Source organism: Alligator mississippiensis, chromosome 2 (genome assembly GCF_030867095.1).
Source record: "Alligator mississippiensis isolate rAllMis1 chromosome 2, rAllMis1, whole genome shotgun sequence".
NCBI classification, from domain to species: domain Eukaryota; kingdom Metazoa; phylum Chordata; order Crocodylia; family Alligatoridae; genus Alligator; species Alligator mississippiensis.
Window position 1 is genome coordinate 151,706,788 of NC_081825.1, and position 18,513 is coordinate 151,725,300.

At 43.0% G+C, this 18,513-nt stretch overlaps 1 protein-coding gene across 11 annotated transcripts in view; it reads right to left on the reverse strand.

Moving 5' to 3' along the window:
• Positions 1–4,770: 4,770 nt before the first annotated feature.
• The window catches only part of FAM13A (family with sequence similarity 13 member A), a 257,788-nt gene continuing 244,045 nt past the window's right edge, over positions 4,771–18,513 (reverse strand). For 10 of the 11 annotated variants that reach the window (XM_059722315.1, XM_019488105.2, XM_019488104.2 and 7 more), the window contains 6 exons: positions 18,042–18,125; positions 13,940–14,035; positions 12,121–12,204; positions 7,810–8,006; positions 6,896–6,997; positions 4,771–5,869 (listed from right to left, as the gene is read on the reverse strand). In XM_059722315.1, the coding sequence (XP_059578298.1) occupies positions 5,743–5,869; positions 6,896–6,997; positions 7,810–8,006; positions 12,121–12,204; positions 13,940–14,035; positions 18,042–18,125 (690 nt within the window). In that variant the 3' untranslated portion in view covers positions 4,771–5,742. The remainder of the gene's footprint in view (positions 5,870–6,895; positions 6,998–7,809; positions 8,007–12,120; positions 12,205–13,939; positions 14,036–18,041; positions 18,126–18,513) is intronic. The other variant, XM_019488106.2, reaches the window with a different exon arrangement.

The window sequence follows — 18,513 nt, forward strand, 5'->3', positions numbered from 1 at the left end:
AGTTGTGCAGTTAAATAACTTTTTTGTAATATCGGAGGAGCTACAGCATCAAAGTGCTGGAAACAAAAGTCAAAAAGCACATGCTGCTGTCAGCCAGGGCCTGCTCCTGATAGTCAATAGCGAGGCGGTTAGAGCACTAGGTCCCAGCGCAAGTATTTGGATAATCGCATGGCTCCCTGAGAAGGGAAATCAAAAGGTCATTTTCAGAGTTATGGTGGTGAAATTTTCCTGTGCTGTGAGGATTTGGACTGCAAGTCACCAGCCTGCAGCAAGCAGGCTTGCTTATAAAGCTGCAGTCAGTGGGGCAGAAGTTACCAGCTCCACCATGTGCCTCCATCTCAAGCACATGAAACATTGCTGGAATAAGCGATCTCTTGGAAACCAAAAGGCACTTTCTTAAGTGCACTCACTATAGCAGGGCTCTTTTTCCTTTCTGGCACATGTAGACAGACTAGGGCTGTGCGACGCTTCAGTAGCCGATTCAATTTGGAGATCTGACCCGATTCGGGGACCAAATTTCCAAATCAAATTGGGACGCCAATTAAAAGCTCTGAATTGATTTGATACATCCGAATCAATTTGGAAGATTCGGCGATTTAGCCAAAGACTAAACAGGCAGCTGACAGCTGCCTCCAGCTGGTAAATCTGTTGGGGTTGGGGAAGTGGGAGGAAGGGATTGGGGCTGGAACAAGCTGCCCCACCAGGGCAGGGGGGCACGGGACTCAGGGAGGGGGGTGGAGGGGCACAGGATGCGGGTGTGGCTCGCTTGGGGTAGAAGAGAGCAAGTGGCAGTAGGGCATAGTTTCCACTCCTGGTGCTACTGTGGCCGCATTGTGCACCCCACCCAAAAGCCAGCTGGGCAGCACCTGCCCCCCCCCCCCCCAAGTCCCCCCTCACCAGCAGCACCTGCCCATCCCACCCCACCCCAGCTGGGCAAGCGGTGGCAGCACCTGAGACCATGCTGGCTGGCAAGCGGTGGCAGCACCTGAGACCGTGCTCCCAGCGCTGATGTGGGCACAGCAGCACTGGGAGCGGGTGCTACGCCCTGCTGCTACTTGCCCAGCTGGTGGGGGGGGGCACGAGATGCAGGCATGGCAGCCACATGCACTAATCTCAAGCATATCTGGTGACAGCAAACATGGTCCTGGGTCTTCCCCCGATGCTTGAACTCAGCGTTTTTTTCTTCTCTAAAATGAGCAAGGGTAAGCAAACACCCCTACTTCCCCCAACCTCTGGGAAGAAAAGCCCGTTTTCCTATCCCAAATCAATGAGAAATCCAAAATTTGACTTGGGTACCCCTCATCAGGTACACTGTGACACTGACAACCTGAAGAGGTCAAAAGTACAGCTTTGCATCCCATATGAAATGTACTAGCCAGTCTCGTGTGTGGCAAAAGCCACTCAATATGCATGCAGCATGTGAACCACTGCACTAAGAGCTTCTGCAATTTAACAAACAGCATAATGAAAACAAGGTCATGCCAACACTGCAAATATAATCACTCCTGACCTGTAACTGGTCTTTTCTATTGTAACCTATGCACTGGCTCTAAAATCAGAGCTGGCACTAACAAGGATTTATCCACACTACCACTTGAACAGCAAATAGGCTTCTACTTCTGCTTTGCTTGAAGTATTATTTGAATCACCATTTTGCAAACATTCTCTTAACGGAGGCTTTGCTGAGATACAGGATTTTACTGTCTCAGAACCAAGGGTTCTCTCATGACGACAGCATTTATTGTAGTGGTTTTTCTAATTTTTGTACATTCAGGTAATAACTGACATCCTAATAGAATGATTAAGAGATAAGATGCTTTAATTGTACCACATTTAATATAAACATCTATTATTTAACTGTTTACCCTGGAGTAAACGAAATCAAAACAAATGCTACCTGTGAAAATTACAAGGTTTGCCATCTTTAACTCTTGTAATTTTGTTAGATTTATACTGAGTTCATCACTACCATCATCACCACCACCATTATTGTTTTAAAAATAAATCTCAACCATTTATCATGTAAGCATTTGGTAATACACAAACATGCATGCCTGAAAAAATAAAATGATGCATGTCCATATCATTCTAGTCCATGGGGAGTCGATTATCAAACAGGCTATAAGGCCATCATAGAGCAGACCATAGCTCCCATCACCATGGAAATATATTTTCTCTTGTACTAACAGCTTACTCATTTATTTAAAGTAGATATTTGTACAGAACATCACACCTATTAAAAGCCCCCTTGGTTGTATTCTAACACGTTCTCACATAAATAGCCATTTCATTCTGGTTACAGGCTCTAGAGCCTACAAGTACAATGACAACAGAAAACTGAAACAAAAACAAGTGTAAGAAGGATTTTGTAGCTGTGTGAAATGCTCCAGAGTGGTGAAGCTCAGTGGTGAGTGGCTACTTTGTGAATTGCAGTAAATGCTACTAAATTCTCTTCAATGAGTTTTCAGAAGATGGAAAGTCATTATGACATTTTGGTGTTTGCATCTGGGGCCCTGATCCCATAACAGTCCCACAGATTTCAAGCATAGAGCAGCATAGCTATGCAGCTGTATATGGCGTTTTCAGGATTGGGACCTTGAAGTGTCCATGTGGGTTAGGATTTTCTTACCTGTTAGTTTGCTTCCCAACTAGATGCATGTTTTTAAGCACAACTGATGGTTCTGTTTCCCCCCACGTCTTTGTTGTTTAAAAGAACAGTTTAACATAAGAGACACCTAGGCAAGCATTTGAATAGTACAATTTTAGTTATAGAGGTTTTATTACTCTTAGCTTTCAATCTTTAAAAATATAAACTCTCTAAAGTGCATCATCAAACTCACAATGTATAGAAGCTATCTGAGATCAGAGCAATGTGTCATGTAAACAGACGTGGCAAAGCACTCAGGAAATGCTACAGTCACATCAGATTAGAAGGAAATTATTCGGTCCCCTACGCACTGTCCCATCGAGACTTGTCGGGGTCAACAAAATGGTTCAATTATCAGGACACCATGGAAACAGTGTTAAAAACCCAAACACATTTCTTGTTGTCCCATAATTTGTGCAGGAAACCCAGCTGAGTGTGAAAGGCTCCATATGGACCATAAGGACTGCCACTGTCATTCCGGAGTAAGACAGTAAGAACCTGATTCAGTAAAGCTCTTAAGCTCTTGCTCAAGTTAACCCCTACCCAGCAGAACATTAACCACCAGCTTAGCTTTAAGCATGAGCTTACTTCAGTTGGATTTAGGCACAGGCTTAAGTGATTCATTGAATTGAGGCTTAATAGTACTGAAGTCAAACAGCAATATTGACTTCTCAATAACCCACCTTTGTTTCTCAGCCAAACCATTGTACTACTAACAATGATGGTTAAGCCCCAAATACCCAATCCTCCCATATTCCCAGTGAATTGAAATAGAACAAGGTGGGAGCACGAAGGCAAAACTATGGGTTTGCTAGAAAGCAGTTTTCCCAGTCCCATTCTGGACACTATCAGGGAGTTGGCCAATTGGGCCTGTATTTTAAAAGCCAGCCCCTACATTTTTAAGCTCAACTGACGGTGCTGGTTTTGATTTGTATTTTGGAAATAGAGTTAGCTAAAGATGATGGTTTTCTGAGATACAGGAGTGCTCCCTACCCCCAAGTCAATGGAGGCTGTGTGTTCAACACTTTGGAAAACTAGCCCCTAGATTGGGCACTCAAATACTAGAGACCACATTGGAAAATACAGACTTCAGTCTCTTCAACTTCTGCTGGTTTTTTGCTGGATGGGAAAGTTCTGTAACCTAAATTAAATTAATTTTGTGACTGGTAAAACCCCAGAATCAAGCTAAAACAAACAAACAAAACAACCAACCCACCTTCTTACACAACCTCTCACAAATGGGTGTCAGCTTTGGACCCATCTTTAACATACTACTTCTCAGGGGCATTATGTATTGCCTAATAGAGGTGTAGACTATTGGTGGAGATGTGGGAGAGGATGGCAGAGATGTTTCTTTTTTTAAAAGGTTATGGCGTACAGAAGAGGCCTTATAAGAGGCCTTATAATTGTTCTGTATCCATTGTGGCAAGAACTAGCGTAACAGCGACTGGGGGAGGTGGGGGGAAGATTGGCTTAAGGAACACAAACAAACTGAAAAGTATTACAGGGCCAGATTGTCCTTAAAAGCATGTGCAGGGTAGGGAAAGTGCAAGGAGATTTCCACCCTCTGGTGTGACTTGCTTGAGGGCTAGCCACAACTGCAATGGCTCCACTCAACTTCCATTGCATTAGCTATTGGACGGGTTTAGGATATGCCAGCATGCTCCACCAACATAGCAAGGGATGGCATCAGAATTCTCACCCCAGTTCCTTTAGCAGTGTTGCCCCGCACACTCTGGGCTGTGTATATCTTCATGTTCAAGTCCTTAAGAATAAAGGAGGGAAACTGTAGAGCACAAGGGCTTGTTACAATAGAAAGGGGAACCCTAAACCATACTCCTTTCCCTCCCTCATTCAGCAAGTGTCTAACGAGCATCTGATACAAGTTTCTCTAACAAACCAGAGTGAAAACTCTAAAGTGTTGACTTGAAAATGGCAAGTGCTGCATCCTGACCTCAGCCATAAGGCACTTCAAAGGTCAGAAACTGAGACACAGATTTTCTCTTCTGGCAGCATTCTCTGCTCTGTACACGTCAATCAGTGCTGCAGTTCATTTGGTCTTGCCATCTAGATGCATAAAGGGATAATGTTTAAAGATAGAGTATACATACGACAAATGTATGGACTGTCTAGTTCACTATTTAATGTCAGCATGATAACAGAAGCTGGGTGACACATACAAGTTAATATGTGCAGATCGTCAATCTGATTATTAAATTTCTGAACCAGGAGATCCATGGTGATAAAACAGATCATTCATTTGATCATGTCACCAAAACTACTACAATGCAATTGGATTCAAACTGCTGCCAGGAGAAGCCCCCCTTTTGACTTCATTGCCCACTCACAATCGTGATGTCAAAGTGCTAACTTCCAATTTGAAGTTCTAGTAAGCACACTGCTGAATTCCTTTGCTATGCAAATTAGTTGCAACTATTATCTAGCCCAACAGAAAACGTGGGTAAGAAAACCCAGAGAAATAAACAGCCCTGGGAAAGGCCACAGCAAAGGCCAAATGCAGCAGGCAGGGTGCAATGACAGTTCTTCACCAGTGAAATGGTGCAAGTCAAAAGGCTAAAATTCCAAAACTACGGGTAGCTTGAGAGCCTGAGCAAATATTACTGCAGCTACAAAAGAACAGTCTCCGTGCTTCCCAACATCTTAGATCAAACTCGTTTGGTAAACTAGTGAACGCCACTTGGCATTTCACCGCTAATTCAGACTAGTTTGCCTCTTGCTATGGTACTTTGGAAAAAATAATTCATCTGACTGATATTCTAAACAGTACAGGATTTGAAAGTGAATCAAAGCAAAGGACCCTCCCAAATGCAGTCTCTGAGCACAGCATCATCTCTCTCTCGCTGGCAAGCTCCAGTGTGGAGTGTGGATGATGGGCCTGGAGGCAGGGTGGATGATAGGCAAGTCCAGAGGATGACTGAAGCCACACTTCCTCCTCCTCCCACCTCCAGAAATGGCTGTTCAGTTCTTGGACAGCTGCTAAGCCTCTTGTTGTCAGGCTCCTGCTGCGTTCTTCAAGTGATCATTCTTTTGGCTCGGTCTCTTCTTAACCTAGATGCAAGGTCAGATCACCTTCTTTACATGATCTTGGAGCTAATATCTCTTTTACTGATCAGGACCTCCAGCAGCCGCAGCTTTGCCTTCATCTGCTTGTATTCAGTGTAATCCTCAGCCATAGGAGCACGATCTTCTTTCTGGACATATCTGAAAAAGAGCCAAGAAGGGGACACGAGTGATTTCTGAAAGAATGTTACTTGCCTCGGCTGTGAGATACATCTTTCTTTTCTAGTCAACAAGAGAAAAAATGAATTGCTGTTTAACATCCAGAGGGGAAAGAGGGGAACAGAAACTCATGCTATAAGGTGGCATGAAACACAAGACTCTCCAGAGGCAAAGATGATGATGATGATCCTGGTAGCCTCAAGTCAAGACATATTTCTATTTTTGATCAAGAACTTGTCCCCTGTTCTACTGAAACTTTCACATTCTTCTTTCACAGCAGCTTGGGTGGTAGATCTGGGTCACAAAATTTGGGAAGAGATTTCATTTCAAAGCTGCTCAGATATTTTAGAAGATATTTCTGTGGATAGTGGACTGGGACAAGAGGGCTGGTCAAAAATGCATAAATAGATTCCTTTATCATGTGCGTGTCCCCAGTGACTAAGGGGTTTAAAATGGTGAAAACTGGGGTGCGGTGATGGAGAGCTTACTGTACATGCATCTGGGAGCCAAGACCAGACCTCTTAGGTGTGAAAGGGGGTGAGACTCCCTCCTAATTCTCCCCTGCATGCCACCAACAAGTGTGTGTTGAGCTGTGGTAGGGGGAGGGGCGAGTTGGGAGAAGCTTTTGAAAACTTTTTATTGGGTTAAAAGTATAAAAATCACTTTGGCGTGTAAGAGCCATTGCCTTTCAATAGAAATTAAATGGACTTAAAAACCTAAGTGCCTTTCAAAATTTTACCTCTACGAACCACACACTGTTTAAGTCACTGGAAGGACTCCCACAGACTTCAATGGGCTTTGGATTAGGCACTTTAAGGATTATGACCACTATTCTATAAGCTGTACTAGTGCAATGGAGTCCCATTTTTGGCTGGTCCTTGGATTACTGCAAATAATTCACTGAAGAACACTTCAGGCACTTCCTATCTTCACAGCTCTTTGCAGACCCTATGCATTATTAGTTGTAGTTACTGTTAGGGCTAGATGCATGGATAAGAAAAGAATTACCTTCCATTCTGTCGGAAAAAATTATCTTCAAAGTCTCTCAATTTTTTTCTGATCCGCTTTTTGTCTTCCCTGACTTCTTGAAGCTGCTCTAAGAGTTCTGGCCTGTAGGGTTAACATATTATATTATATGCATGTAAGTGTGGAACACAAATTACAAAGAACACTGAAACCAAAAAGGTACAGTACATCTTCAAAAAATTATAAGAGCCTAACCTTGAAGACACTCCCTAGCAACTCTGTGAATAGCATAATGTTCCGTGTTATGGATTTAATTCAGTAAAATCCTTAAACTTATATTTAGTTTACACCTACAAGTAATTCCATTCCTAATCACTAAGGGTGCCTGTACATGTGCAGGGAGGCTGCTCCGATGCATTTGCAATAACAGCGTGTTGGAGCAGACTCAATTAATCAAGTCTGCTGCAGCTTGCTAATTAGCATGCTCCAGCCAGCCTCCACTTCTCATGTATCAGTGTCCCCACAAGTCAAAATGGTGGTGAGGGCACTTTAACTAAAGCTCGCTTAATGAGCTTTAAAGTATCTCTGCCGCCATTTTGAAACACAGGGACGCTGATACACAAGACATGCCGGGCACTTTAATTAGAGCAGCTCTCAGAGCTAGTCTAAAGTGCCATCCCCTTGACCCCCAGAGCACATGTAAAAATGCCCAAAAGTAGTTAGATAAGGTTCCTATGTCCTTAGATCAACACAGCTACAACCACACCCTTTAAAGTAGTTAAGCATGCATTAAATTTTTATGACTGCAGTCCTACTGATTTCAATGTAGTGAAGCAGACAAAACTGCCATCCCAAAACCTGGGTATGAATTCAAAAACCGATGCATTTGTCACAAATAAATGAGCACATGGCTGAAAAGCGACTTTCCAAGCTGGTCTAAAATAAACTTGACATACATAGATGCAGCATGAAGGTTAGACAGCCCCAAGTCCTGGCCACTCTTTGAAGGCATTTTATCATCCACTGGGGAAATGAAGCCATCAGCATCATCTTCTAGCTGATCCAAGAAGCTACGCATGCTGAAATCTGTTTTCATTGTGACTGTGAAATCTGGTTTCCCATTGCTGTCATCTTCTGAACCTTCCTCTTCCTCCTACAGAGAGACACAGTGCCCCCAGATCAAAACATGCCACTACTTCCTTCAGCTGAAAAATGTTTTATTATTTCATCACATGCACTGGCATATAGACACAGAAAGAGGTGGACAGACAGAGCAAGCACCTGAACTGTTAAGATTTAAAATGAGCAAGAATATCAGCACTAAAACTCCCCAGTCACAAAACACTGTTAGGTGTTACAACTACCACAGACTAAGCTGTTAGTAAGATGCAGTAAGTGTTGGAATTAAAGCAGCGAAAATCTCAATGGAACGTGTGCTGAAGCATGTTGTTGAACTGGTGACAAACGGAGCCATTTCCTTTAATGTCATGCCCATTTCAATTTTAGTATTTTTATTACTTCTGTAAGTGGGTTCTCCCTTTCAAACCTATGTCTCCTAGTACTTGTTTCATTGGAGAAGTGACCAAACCACATTCAGAAGTGGCATAATTCCATACAGATCTCTCAAAATCAACGATTTATAAATTCACGCATTTACAGCAGGTCAGGACTTGGCCTCCAGTCTTGTGTTTATGACACAGATCTTTGCCAGGGAAATAGAATATCTAGTAACAGACAAGAGTTACTACTCAAGTGGAGAGCTGAGAAGGGCCATTGCCTGAGAAGGGAGAAACTAAATAAAAATCCCAGAGAAATCTGAAAACATCTCAAGAAAAGCTGCAGGGAAGAGCGGTAATGTAAAGTGACCTTTAATGAAGGATTAGATTTTAAAGCGTTTCTGGAAGTAGCTTATAAGGCAAAGGACATAAAACTTAAAGTTTTCAAGTAAGAGAAGCAGCAGATGTTTCAATTGTGTTCTGCTCTTACTCCTCGCTAGCTAATTCAGCCATTAGGATCCATTTTACAGATGTACAGTATACTGTAATAATGGCAATTATGAATTAAGAAGGGGACAACAGCTCATGCTTGACTGGCTGGGATTACTGACTACTCTGCTTAACCAATAGAGAAAACAAAGAGTTTAGGCATTTGTTTTCCAGAAGAACGGAGTGCAGAATCTTCATGAACTGTTGTAACAAATTATTCACAAAATTGGAGGAAACATTTCCAAATAGCTTGTACATTTCAAATTGGTGGCTCTGCCCTCCTGCCCACAGGTAAGTGTGAAGAGGACACAATAATCAAGATTATCACAATGATTTGTTCCAATTTAAAGGGCACTGCACATGCAGCCAGAGATCATTACAGTGCAAAAACAAGCCAGTGAACTTTTGTCAGTGGGAGGTAAGGAGATAAAAAGATCAGGCATAATGTAGCATTTATACCAGGGATGGCAAACTCATTTGATGAGTGGTGCAGGGTCACTCCATGGGCTGGATGAATGGTGTGGGGCTGGCTCTGGGGGCCAGAGCAGCACACAGACCCCTCCTGCTCTGCATCCTAGATCCAAAATACACAGCGCCTGCTCTGGTCAGTCCAGGACATGCTGCATGTGGTGCCTGCTGCAGTTGGTCTAGGACCTGTGCTGTGTGCACTGCAGTTCCTGGACCAGCTGGAGTGGGTGCTGTGTGTGGCTTGGGTCCTGAAGCTTGTATATGGGGGGTCCTGAATCTTGTATATGCGGCCAGCCTGGCACACACCATGTACAGTACATGGATCAAATACAGACCCAGGGGCAGCACCGGGAACTGGAGGGTGGGACTCTAAGGGCTGGATCCAGCCTGCGGGCTGCATCGTTGACACCCCAGATTTACACTTACTTAGGCCATTCTTGCCCACCACTACAAATTATGGTCATGAGATCATCTGCAAAAAGACCTCCACACCTTGAACTGAAGGGAGCATCTCAAAAAGTCCTCCAGTAAAAATTCAAATGCTAATACCCAATACAGACCTTTCAAGATATATTCTGAAACGGGTTAAGGTCAGACCTCTACACTTGTGGTCATAATCAATTCCCTTACTCTGCCTACTGTACAGAGACCACATTTCCACCTGCACCTGCAATCCATTTGGATTTCTGCTCCGCTCTGTTCTGCTGCCTCTTACTTGGTGCCATCGGCAACTCTGTGTCACAACACATGAAACAACAGACACAACATTTCAGTAGTTCTCAACCTTTTTAGACCGAAGGCACCCCTTGAAAAAAATGACAGTTTAGTTTTCTCGTTTTTGACTACAGAAAAATGATTCTTTCTGTGGCAAAGCACTCAGAAAGACGACAACTGGGCAGAATGGTTTTGACACTACGGATACCTCTCTGAAATTTCTGGGTTTACCTTGTGAATCATGTAGAAGTTTACACAACTAACAGTACCAATATTGCACGATGCTCTTAAAAGGCTCTTGCTGCATCTCTGGGTGCCATGGTCCCCTGATTGAGAACCACTGTTCTAGTGCATCATTCTTCCCAGTAAATAAATTCTCTGGTATGTGTTTTTGTGGGATAGTTTATTAAAGATGCTCTACCTAAGGTTATCATAAGCTAGTCCCTCCCCTTCAATTTCCAACCCCTGACCTCCCTAAGTGCTTGCAAGAACAAATGGGCTCTGTGGAATACCTAAGCCTCCCTTTGGTAGAACAGGGAGGGAAGTGTATTTCAGTCAAGGAACCCTGCTGGTGAATGCCCTACTGGACTTCCCTCTTGTTTAAATAGAGCGAAATCCCTCTCTCGAGCAGTTTTTTGGGGGGGGCATTTTGATTAGCAGGGTCCTGACCCATTTATGGTTGAAAACAACCCTTTACTCAACCCAAAAACCTGCTGGAAGCCAGAACGGCTCTCAGGAACACAGATGTCTAATGCTCCCTGCATGATACAATACTCGGGGGATGAATGCATAAAAAAGCTACTGCACAGTGAGCTAGGGTGTGAATTTAAACCACGTGAGGTACTTTGCGGTAACTGCCCATGTACAGACTCTTGCCCTCAAACAGAAATGGGATAGGCAAGCTTGTATTTCCCATGGAATAAGAGCATGCTTAGAGGCAGTTACTACAGTCACTGGTTCCCTGTAACTGAACTGACTTGGTGTCCCAGTGCTCCAAATAAATGTAAATGAATAAGCATTTGAAAAAAGAGTCTCTAAATGCAGACTCAGTTCAGCAATCATCCAGTGAATATTAAGAGCAATTCACTGATGGAGAAACAAATATTTCCCATGCATTTCACTGCATTTGCTCCTTAATCAACATGAACCTCATATAGTCAACTAATATTTAAGCTGCAACAATTATCTTATTAAAAGATTCATTCACCTGGGACACTTGGCCAATGGCATTTTCAATATTGATCAACACTGCCTAGTAAACAAGTAGGTAGGCTGAGGGTGGAATTAAGACCAGAATGTCACAGCAACATGTTTCCTTCATTCACATTATGCAAGTAACTGAGTTATTGAATAAGCCCAAGGGTGCTGGCACTTGGGCCTTCACTGGTAAAGAAATATGGACCAAATTCATACCTGGTGCTTTGATGGTTTAAGTCACATGCAATTAAACCAATAATGAATTTGGCCCAATGCTTTTTGCATCAATGGTCAGCACTGAGAACTACCAACCCACAGCAGCACATGGTGTGAAAAAAATGTCACCATTCAAACCAGGTCAGATATTGGCCAACAGAACTGAACTGTTCTTACTCTGCTTTTAAAGCTGATCTCTATAAAACTGCATTTTAAAAGGTGTGAAGCCAGAACCAGACATAGGTTAGGACATGAACACGTGTATAGGTATGACCCATGTTCATTCATAGAGGGGGAGAGGGAGAAAGAGTGTCGGTGTTACAGCCTAACTCAGTCATGATGCTGTGAGCAGATTGCAGAGCCTTGGAGCAAGAGAAACGAGTACAACTTGTTAGGATTATAAAACAGGAAGAGGAAGCAAAAGTGCAATTGAGAATAATTGTGAGAATTTTTGCAAAGCAAAATATGTGCGCAGAAGGAAAAAGACACAAAGCCAAGAAAATACTGTAGGCTGATGCAAGACAACAAAAAGGAGAAATTTGTTCAAAACTGGCGAGGCATAAAGCAGCTACTGATTTTTCTGGGAGACACTGCAAAGAATCAACACTGATGAAAAAAAATCTTTCAGTGCTAGGAGGGGGAAACTGATGCAGACTGAGCAATTAGTTAGCAGCTGGAGGTCTTCACCTTTATCTCCTTGAAGAAGGATGCTGTTTCACCCTCGATAATTGGCTGCAGTGAAGGGCTTCTCCGCTTGCTGGAAGGGGAACCCTGTGATAGGCGTTAACAAGTATGTTATATGATGAACCCCTTTTTCCCCCACCACCTGTTCTCTTGCTCTCATCTCATCTCCATCATGCTCTTAACACATTTCCAGGCCAGCATTAGAAAACTGCTTCTTAAAGAAAAAAAACTCCAGGCAAAAAACCCTTGTAGCATAGAATGTTTTATTTTTTTCTTTCCCCAAGTTGCTGCTAAGCTAAGGACACCAGTGCCAAGTGTGTGAACAAAATGCTTATAACACAGGAGTGCCAGCTGTGCATGACCAGGAAAACAACGTCTTTAAAGAAACAATGACGTAAAAGCAACCCCCCAAGCCCCTGTATGTAACTTAAGAGACTGTGTGGCTCTTTATGGCTCTGATGCAAACCCAGTGAAACAGTCCAGTCAGACTTTCAGAAGTACTCAGCACTCCCATATGGGGCCAGATTTTTCCCATGTGGGCATTTCAATTTATGCATGTCTGATTTTCAAAGGTAACCTCCCCTTTCACTGTTCTTATGAGAGAGAAGGATGAGGAAAGACATTCTCCATTCTTCTCAGGCAGGTGCTGGGCACTGAAAACTTTTGAAAGACAAAATTATTTCATTTCAGTGACTCAAAAAGGGCTTGGCACTCCTTTGAGAATCTGGCCCAGTTGCAGTTACTAGGATGCATGGCTGCTTCCTGGCCATATGGGGCTATACGTTGTGAGCTATTCAAAGTTTGGGCTCTGGGCAGGTTTTGGGTTTTTTTGGGGTTTGTTTTTTTTTGTTTTAATGCAGCAAATGTATCAATTGCATCCAGAAAAACATGCCTGCCAGCGTATCCGACTGCACCGAGTGCCACTGTGCCAATCCACTCCTTTAAACAGGCACTCCGTTAAACCAGCTGCCAAGATGCAAGCATGGCCCGGCAGCAACAAAGGAGCAAAGGCTCATTCACGAAAGGCAGCACACAATATAAAACAGCTCTCTATCATGGAGCCAATTAAACTATTCCATGTCTGAGAGTGTTTTAGAACACAATCATTTTAGGGCAAGTGACAAAGGAAGCAGCAGGAGTCAGACAATAGCAGCTTCAACTTTGAGGCACTGGAGCTAAAATCCTATAAGCAGAGCTGGTGATTTTCAACCTCAGGAGGGGTGTGGTAGACTCTGTGTAAGTGGCAGCCCCACCCCTGAACTGTACCCACTGTTAAAGCACTGGCCATTTGTGGGCTCTCACTTGGAAGGAGCCGAGTGCTGGGAGCTCTCACTTGGAAGGAGCTGAGTGCCTGGCCCCTCTTCCCTTTGACCAAGGATTAAACTGGGCAGCCTGACTGCTGCTGTTTTCCAGCCCCGCCAGAGTGTGGGTAAGACGCAAGTCTATATTCCTGCCATGGTCTCCAATGTAAAAGGCCAGCACTGAGGAGCCTACAGGGTTAGGAGAAAGAGAAAGGAAAAAAAAAAAGAGGTGAGGCCTTGGCCAAAAATAATAGCAGCAGCCCACTGGAAAGAGGAGGAACAGCAGCAGGCAAAAAGTGCCCAAAAGCCAGCTGCAGGCACTGGAGTCTTCAACCAGGTCTTCACTATTCCAGCTGCTTTAAAATCAATGAACGACACGTGCTTGTTAATTTTCAGTGAGGAAGGAGGTTGGGGTTGGGCCCCTGTAACTGTGTGGTGTGTTGAAGTGTGATCTGCATGCCTCCTTTCTCCCTTCCCCCCTTGCTAAATAGCAATCCACCCTAGAGAAGTGTCGTACTCACAATAATAGGGATGGTGTTGGCCCTGGACAGGATCTGCTTGACCAAGCGGTACCTGTCGTACAATGGCTTCATCACCTGACGTTCATTTTTTGTTACCTGGAAAAGCCAAACAAAACACGCTCTGTGAGACTGGCAGCTGGTAACATGTGTTCCTGTAACACAACCACCACTGACTAGATGGCCTGAAATTAGCCTTTGTGAGTGCCATGGGCTGTCAAATGGTACTGAAAGTTGTATAGGGATTAACGTTGTCACACTGACCTGGCTGGTGTGCTGTCCCAGAACTGCTCTTGCAATCCTCAGCCTAAGCCTAAGCACTGACTGCTACCTCTGAGCAATTTCTGTCATGTGGACAAACAGGGCTTTGGACATTCACAACAGGCCTTGTAATCATCTATCCTCATTCCAACCCCACCCATGCAATGGCAATCACACCTGCACTCATGGGCAAACACACTGAGCTTCCTGCCCTCATGCTGGGATCCTGGAGGGTGAAATAGCAACAAGTGAAAGGAGTCTTGTGGACTGCCTTTGGAAGTGACCCCAGGCATGATCACCTGCAGACCTTATGTCAGATGACAATGCAATGATTGTGCAACCCTCTCTGCTGCTGTGCTTACTTCTTTAAATTGCCTTCCAGTTATGTGTGTAGAATTGCTTAACTCTCCACCTCTTCTTTCAGAAAAAAGCTCTAAAGACCCTGTCTTTTCTAGTGATTGCAGGGAATGCAGGAGAAGGGAAGCTTTACATTTACAGTAGATGCATGCAAAGGGCTTGGGAATGGTTTTATGTCTTAAATTCCTCATTAGTCAGGCAGAAAAACAGTAAGCAGAATATTCTACACAACCAAATTGCTAATCTTCTTTTCTGTTCACCCTTGTTTTAGTCACATAATGCGTCTGGCCTTCCATTATACCTTTGGCCTAATTTTGGACCACAAAGCTCTTAGGAAAGGAAGTTTTGACTGATTCTAAGGTCATTCCCGTCTACCTCAAGGCTTTCCACTGATGCCAGTAACCACAACATCTAAGCCCTTTCATGCAAGAATGATAGTGATGGTGTAGTCCATGAGGGATGATAAGGAATTTCTACCTTTTGTTCCTTTTTGGGGGAAAGGCAGTCTGTGGTTAGATGTATACACTTTTGATTTTTTTTTAAATTTCACCAGTTTATTGTGTTTTAGGCTAATTCACTTTGGACAGGTGCTCTAGGCAGAAATGCATGTGGAAGCATCTTAGCATTGTCAGAAAGGTCCAAGGTCCTCCTGAGCTCAGTGGAATACAGGATTGATTTGGTTAATGCATCCCAATTTCTACAGCCAATGGCACACAAGGCACTGATGGGTCAGCATCAAATCTAGCCACCTTGTAATTTCCCAGCCTGGCTGACCAGATACCCACTTATGGCTGGGTCAATTGGGGTGGTCTCTGATGAAAACCCAGAGTAGGGCTCAAACCCATGCCCCCAAATTCACAGCATGATGCCTTAGCTGCTCTACCACTACAACCATGACATTGGGGGGGGGGGGGGGGGGGCAGTGAAATACTTCATGATGCCTGGAAGCCACAGATAAGCTCTTGGAATTGGGGCTAACTTCCATCTCCCGTGATTACCCTCTCTCTTTCCCACATCAATTAGGGGTAAAAGGAATGCAAGGGAGGAAAACCTTCTCTTGTTACTCTCTAACCTACACCTTCACAAGACTACTCTTAAAAAAAAAAACCCATCAGCAAAGGCCCATGCTGCATTGTTTAAATTCAGAGGCAAACTTCCACAAACTGTGAGGGTTGTAGATGTACAATATTTTGCCTGGGCTCATCTCTACAACAGCCCATTTTGAAGGAGAAAGTTGAGGGTTAAAAGATCTATTTACAATCAAGGTTTCTGCATAGGAACTTGGCTCCACCTATCTATCCAGCAATCTTTGTTGGGTTGTCTTTTCTATTTAATGTATCTGTCAAACCGCTGAACAATCTCATTCCATCAACATGAAGACATGGCAATACATTTTTCTAGAGAAGCATGTAACCAGCATGGGAAAACCCCAAGGATAAGCCACCCATTCACTGCACTCAAAAGAACAGATTTCACCACTGTCTTAGTTGACGTAATTACATTCATTAGCTGATGCAGTCAGAGTTGCCTTACAAATGTTGGACTATTGTGTGCAACTAGTTGATTTCAATGGAGTTAAAAGGGTACATGACCATAGAAAGGCAGTGATGAGTCAGGCTGGGAGCCTTCCTAATTATGAAGAGAATGCCCTAGTATTACTTTGCAGTTGGACTAATCAGTCCTGAAGGGTTAGAAACAATATGAAAAGGTGCCTGCTAAGGCTGAGAACTGAACCTTCAGTTAATGCCACTTCAAAGAGGATAAAACATCCACGTTTTGCAAAAAGAAAGATAAATACGAGGTTTGGACTGGGAGAAAAGAATCACTAGGTGTGCTGAGGAATGGAAAAATGTGCACCTTGCTACCAAGCCTGGATCACACCAGAAGTGGAAAGACACACAGGTATAATTTAAGAATCTTAGTACACATACTAGGCCAAATATATTATCATGGATTTACATGAGTGCCACTTCATTCATTAAAGCAGGACTTAAAGAAAAACCGTGCACATGGACAGACTCTCTCACTGAGTAAATATCAATAATGCCAACAAAACCCAAGTATATTTTGGAAGAATGTCAAAACACAAAAAAGCCTTGCATAACGGAGCCTTTGACAATGCCTTGGGCAAACACTCCATATGGCAAACAGCAGCTAGTGAAGCAGAGGCCGCTGCTTGCATTGTTCAACTGTCTCGAGGATTTCTGTAGAAACAAGACTTTCTGGCTTAAATAAAGCAGTTCAGTTCCTACCTCTTGCCAGGTTCACCCATCACTGGTGCAGAAAGACCCAGTTGCACAATAAACCTAAGCTTCACCGGTTTTATTGTTTAGTTAAATGTCTTTAAAAACTTGGCTGAACTATCCACATTATCCAAGAACTCTCGGTACTTTTCCACTGCAGCACTGTCAGTAACTGGAAACAGCAAAACTGATTAGCTGCAGCTTGCTTTGCTTATCGGTTCAGTTCTGCTGTGTTGTAGAAGCAGCTTATTAAAAAATTAAAAAGCAGTCATATTAATAAACGAACAGAAAGAAAAAAAAATCTCAGCATCGTATTACAGGACAGATTGTGATCTGAAACCAGGATTAAACGTTCATAAATTCATCAAATCCAAATAGGGAGTTACCCTTCATTTGTGTCATGATGAAAGCAGAATCAGTCTCTGTAAGAACAGATAGAAAAGGGAATCACTCCTCCACAGTGGTTTTGATGTGTGTTTTATAAGACAATAAAGCTGTAAGGTGCCAAGTATAAGGAGCACAATGGCAGAGTCCAAGCTATAATGATCATGTTTTGCCTGGGCAGTGGTATTGACAGCAGTGAAATAAAGGAATTAAATAATCAGTAAAACCATAAACCAAATATTTCAAATGTGACAAGCCAGGGAGTGAATGGGTACAGCAGATTCACCGACTCCCCTGACACAGTGCTCCTGAGAAACAGTAATTTGCTACTCCCCTACTGCTGCTATATGCATTACTGTCACTCCAAAATTAAGCTGCTTTGCACATCCATCTGCCACCAAAGTTCATAAAATCAATACAGCAGGAGAAGCAACATATAACTTAAAGTAGCCAAAGGCTAAGAGTTGAGACCTTACATACTGTGATCAAATTCTAAACATAGGAAAGAATCTGTGTGTGGTGTTTAAACACTTAAAGTTCTAGAGACTATTACAACAGGTTCAAAAAACACAGCAAATGCAGCTTTCTTTCATGATCTCAACATCACCCCTTGCCAACAGCCTGCTACTGACACTGGAAATCGCAGACAATCTTAATTAAAAGCTTGTTCTGACATATACCCAAACTAGCTTCTGTGCAGAAAAGGTTTCTGAACGCTGCACTTAGCAGAGGCTGGTCTGAAAATGATGGTGCTTTATCCTGCCAGAACAGGTGGTTACTAATGTTTTGTAGCGGTGGGAGGTTGATCACCACAAGGCAGAAATATATCAAAACATTTTGCAATGTACTTCTATACATACCGGTCTTCCATGTATGCTTTCATAGTACAAGAGTGCTTTTTGAAGAGCCACTTTCTCAGCTGCGATCTGATCTCTAGTCATGTCCTATATAAAAGGCAAAGGAGAAAAATGGGAGAAAGTGACAAAAAAAAAACAAAAAAAACCCAAAACATTTCTAGGCTAGTATAATATTGTTCTGTGGCCTTATCTACATTAAGGCTGCAGTTAAAAGAGTAAGGCGCAGTATTTCTGAATAAACATATGCAATACCTACTACTGCTCCCCCAAGCCCCTTTTCCTGGTGATGCACACTAAAATACCGTTACCACTGCAGCTCAAATTACATGCTACATGTACAGATGAAAACTAAACAATGCTTAAATGTGAAAGCGGTGTCATGTATGCAACAAAACAATTAAATAATTTTCATAGAGTTTTGAAGATTCATAGTCCAACATAACCATTCAGGATTTCTGCTTTACCTGATTTAAAG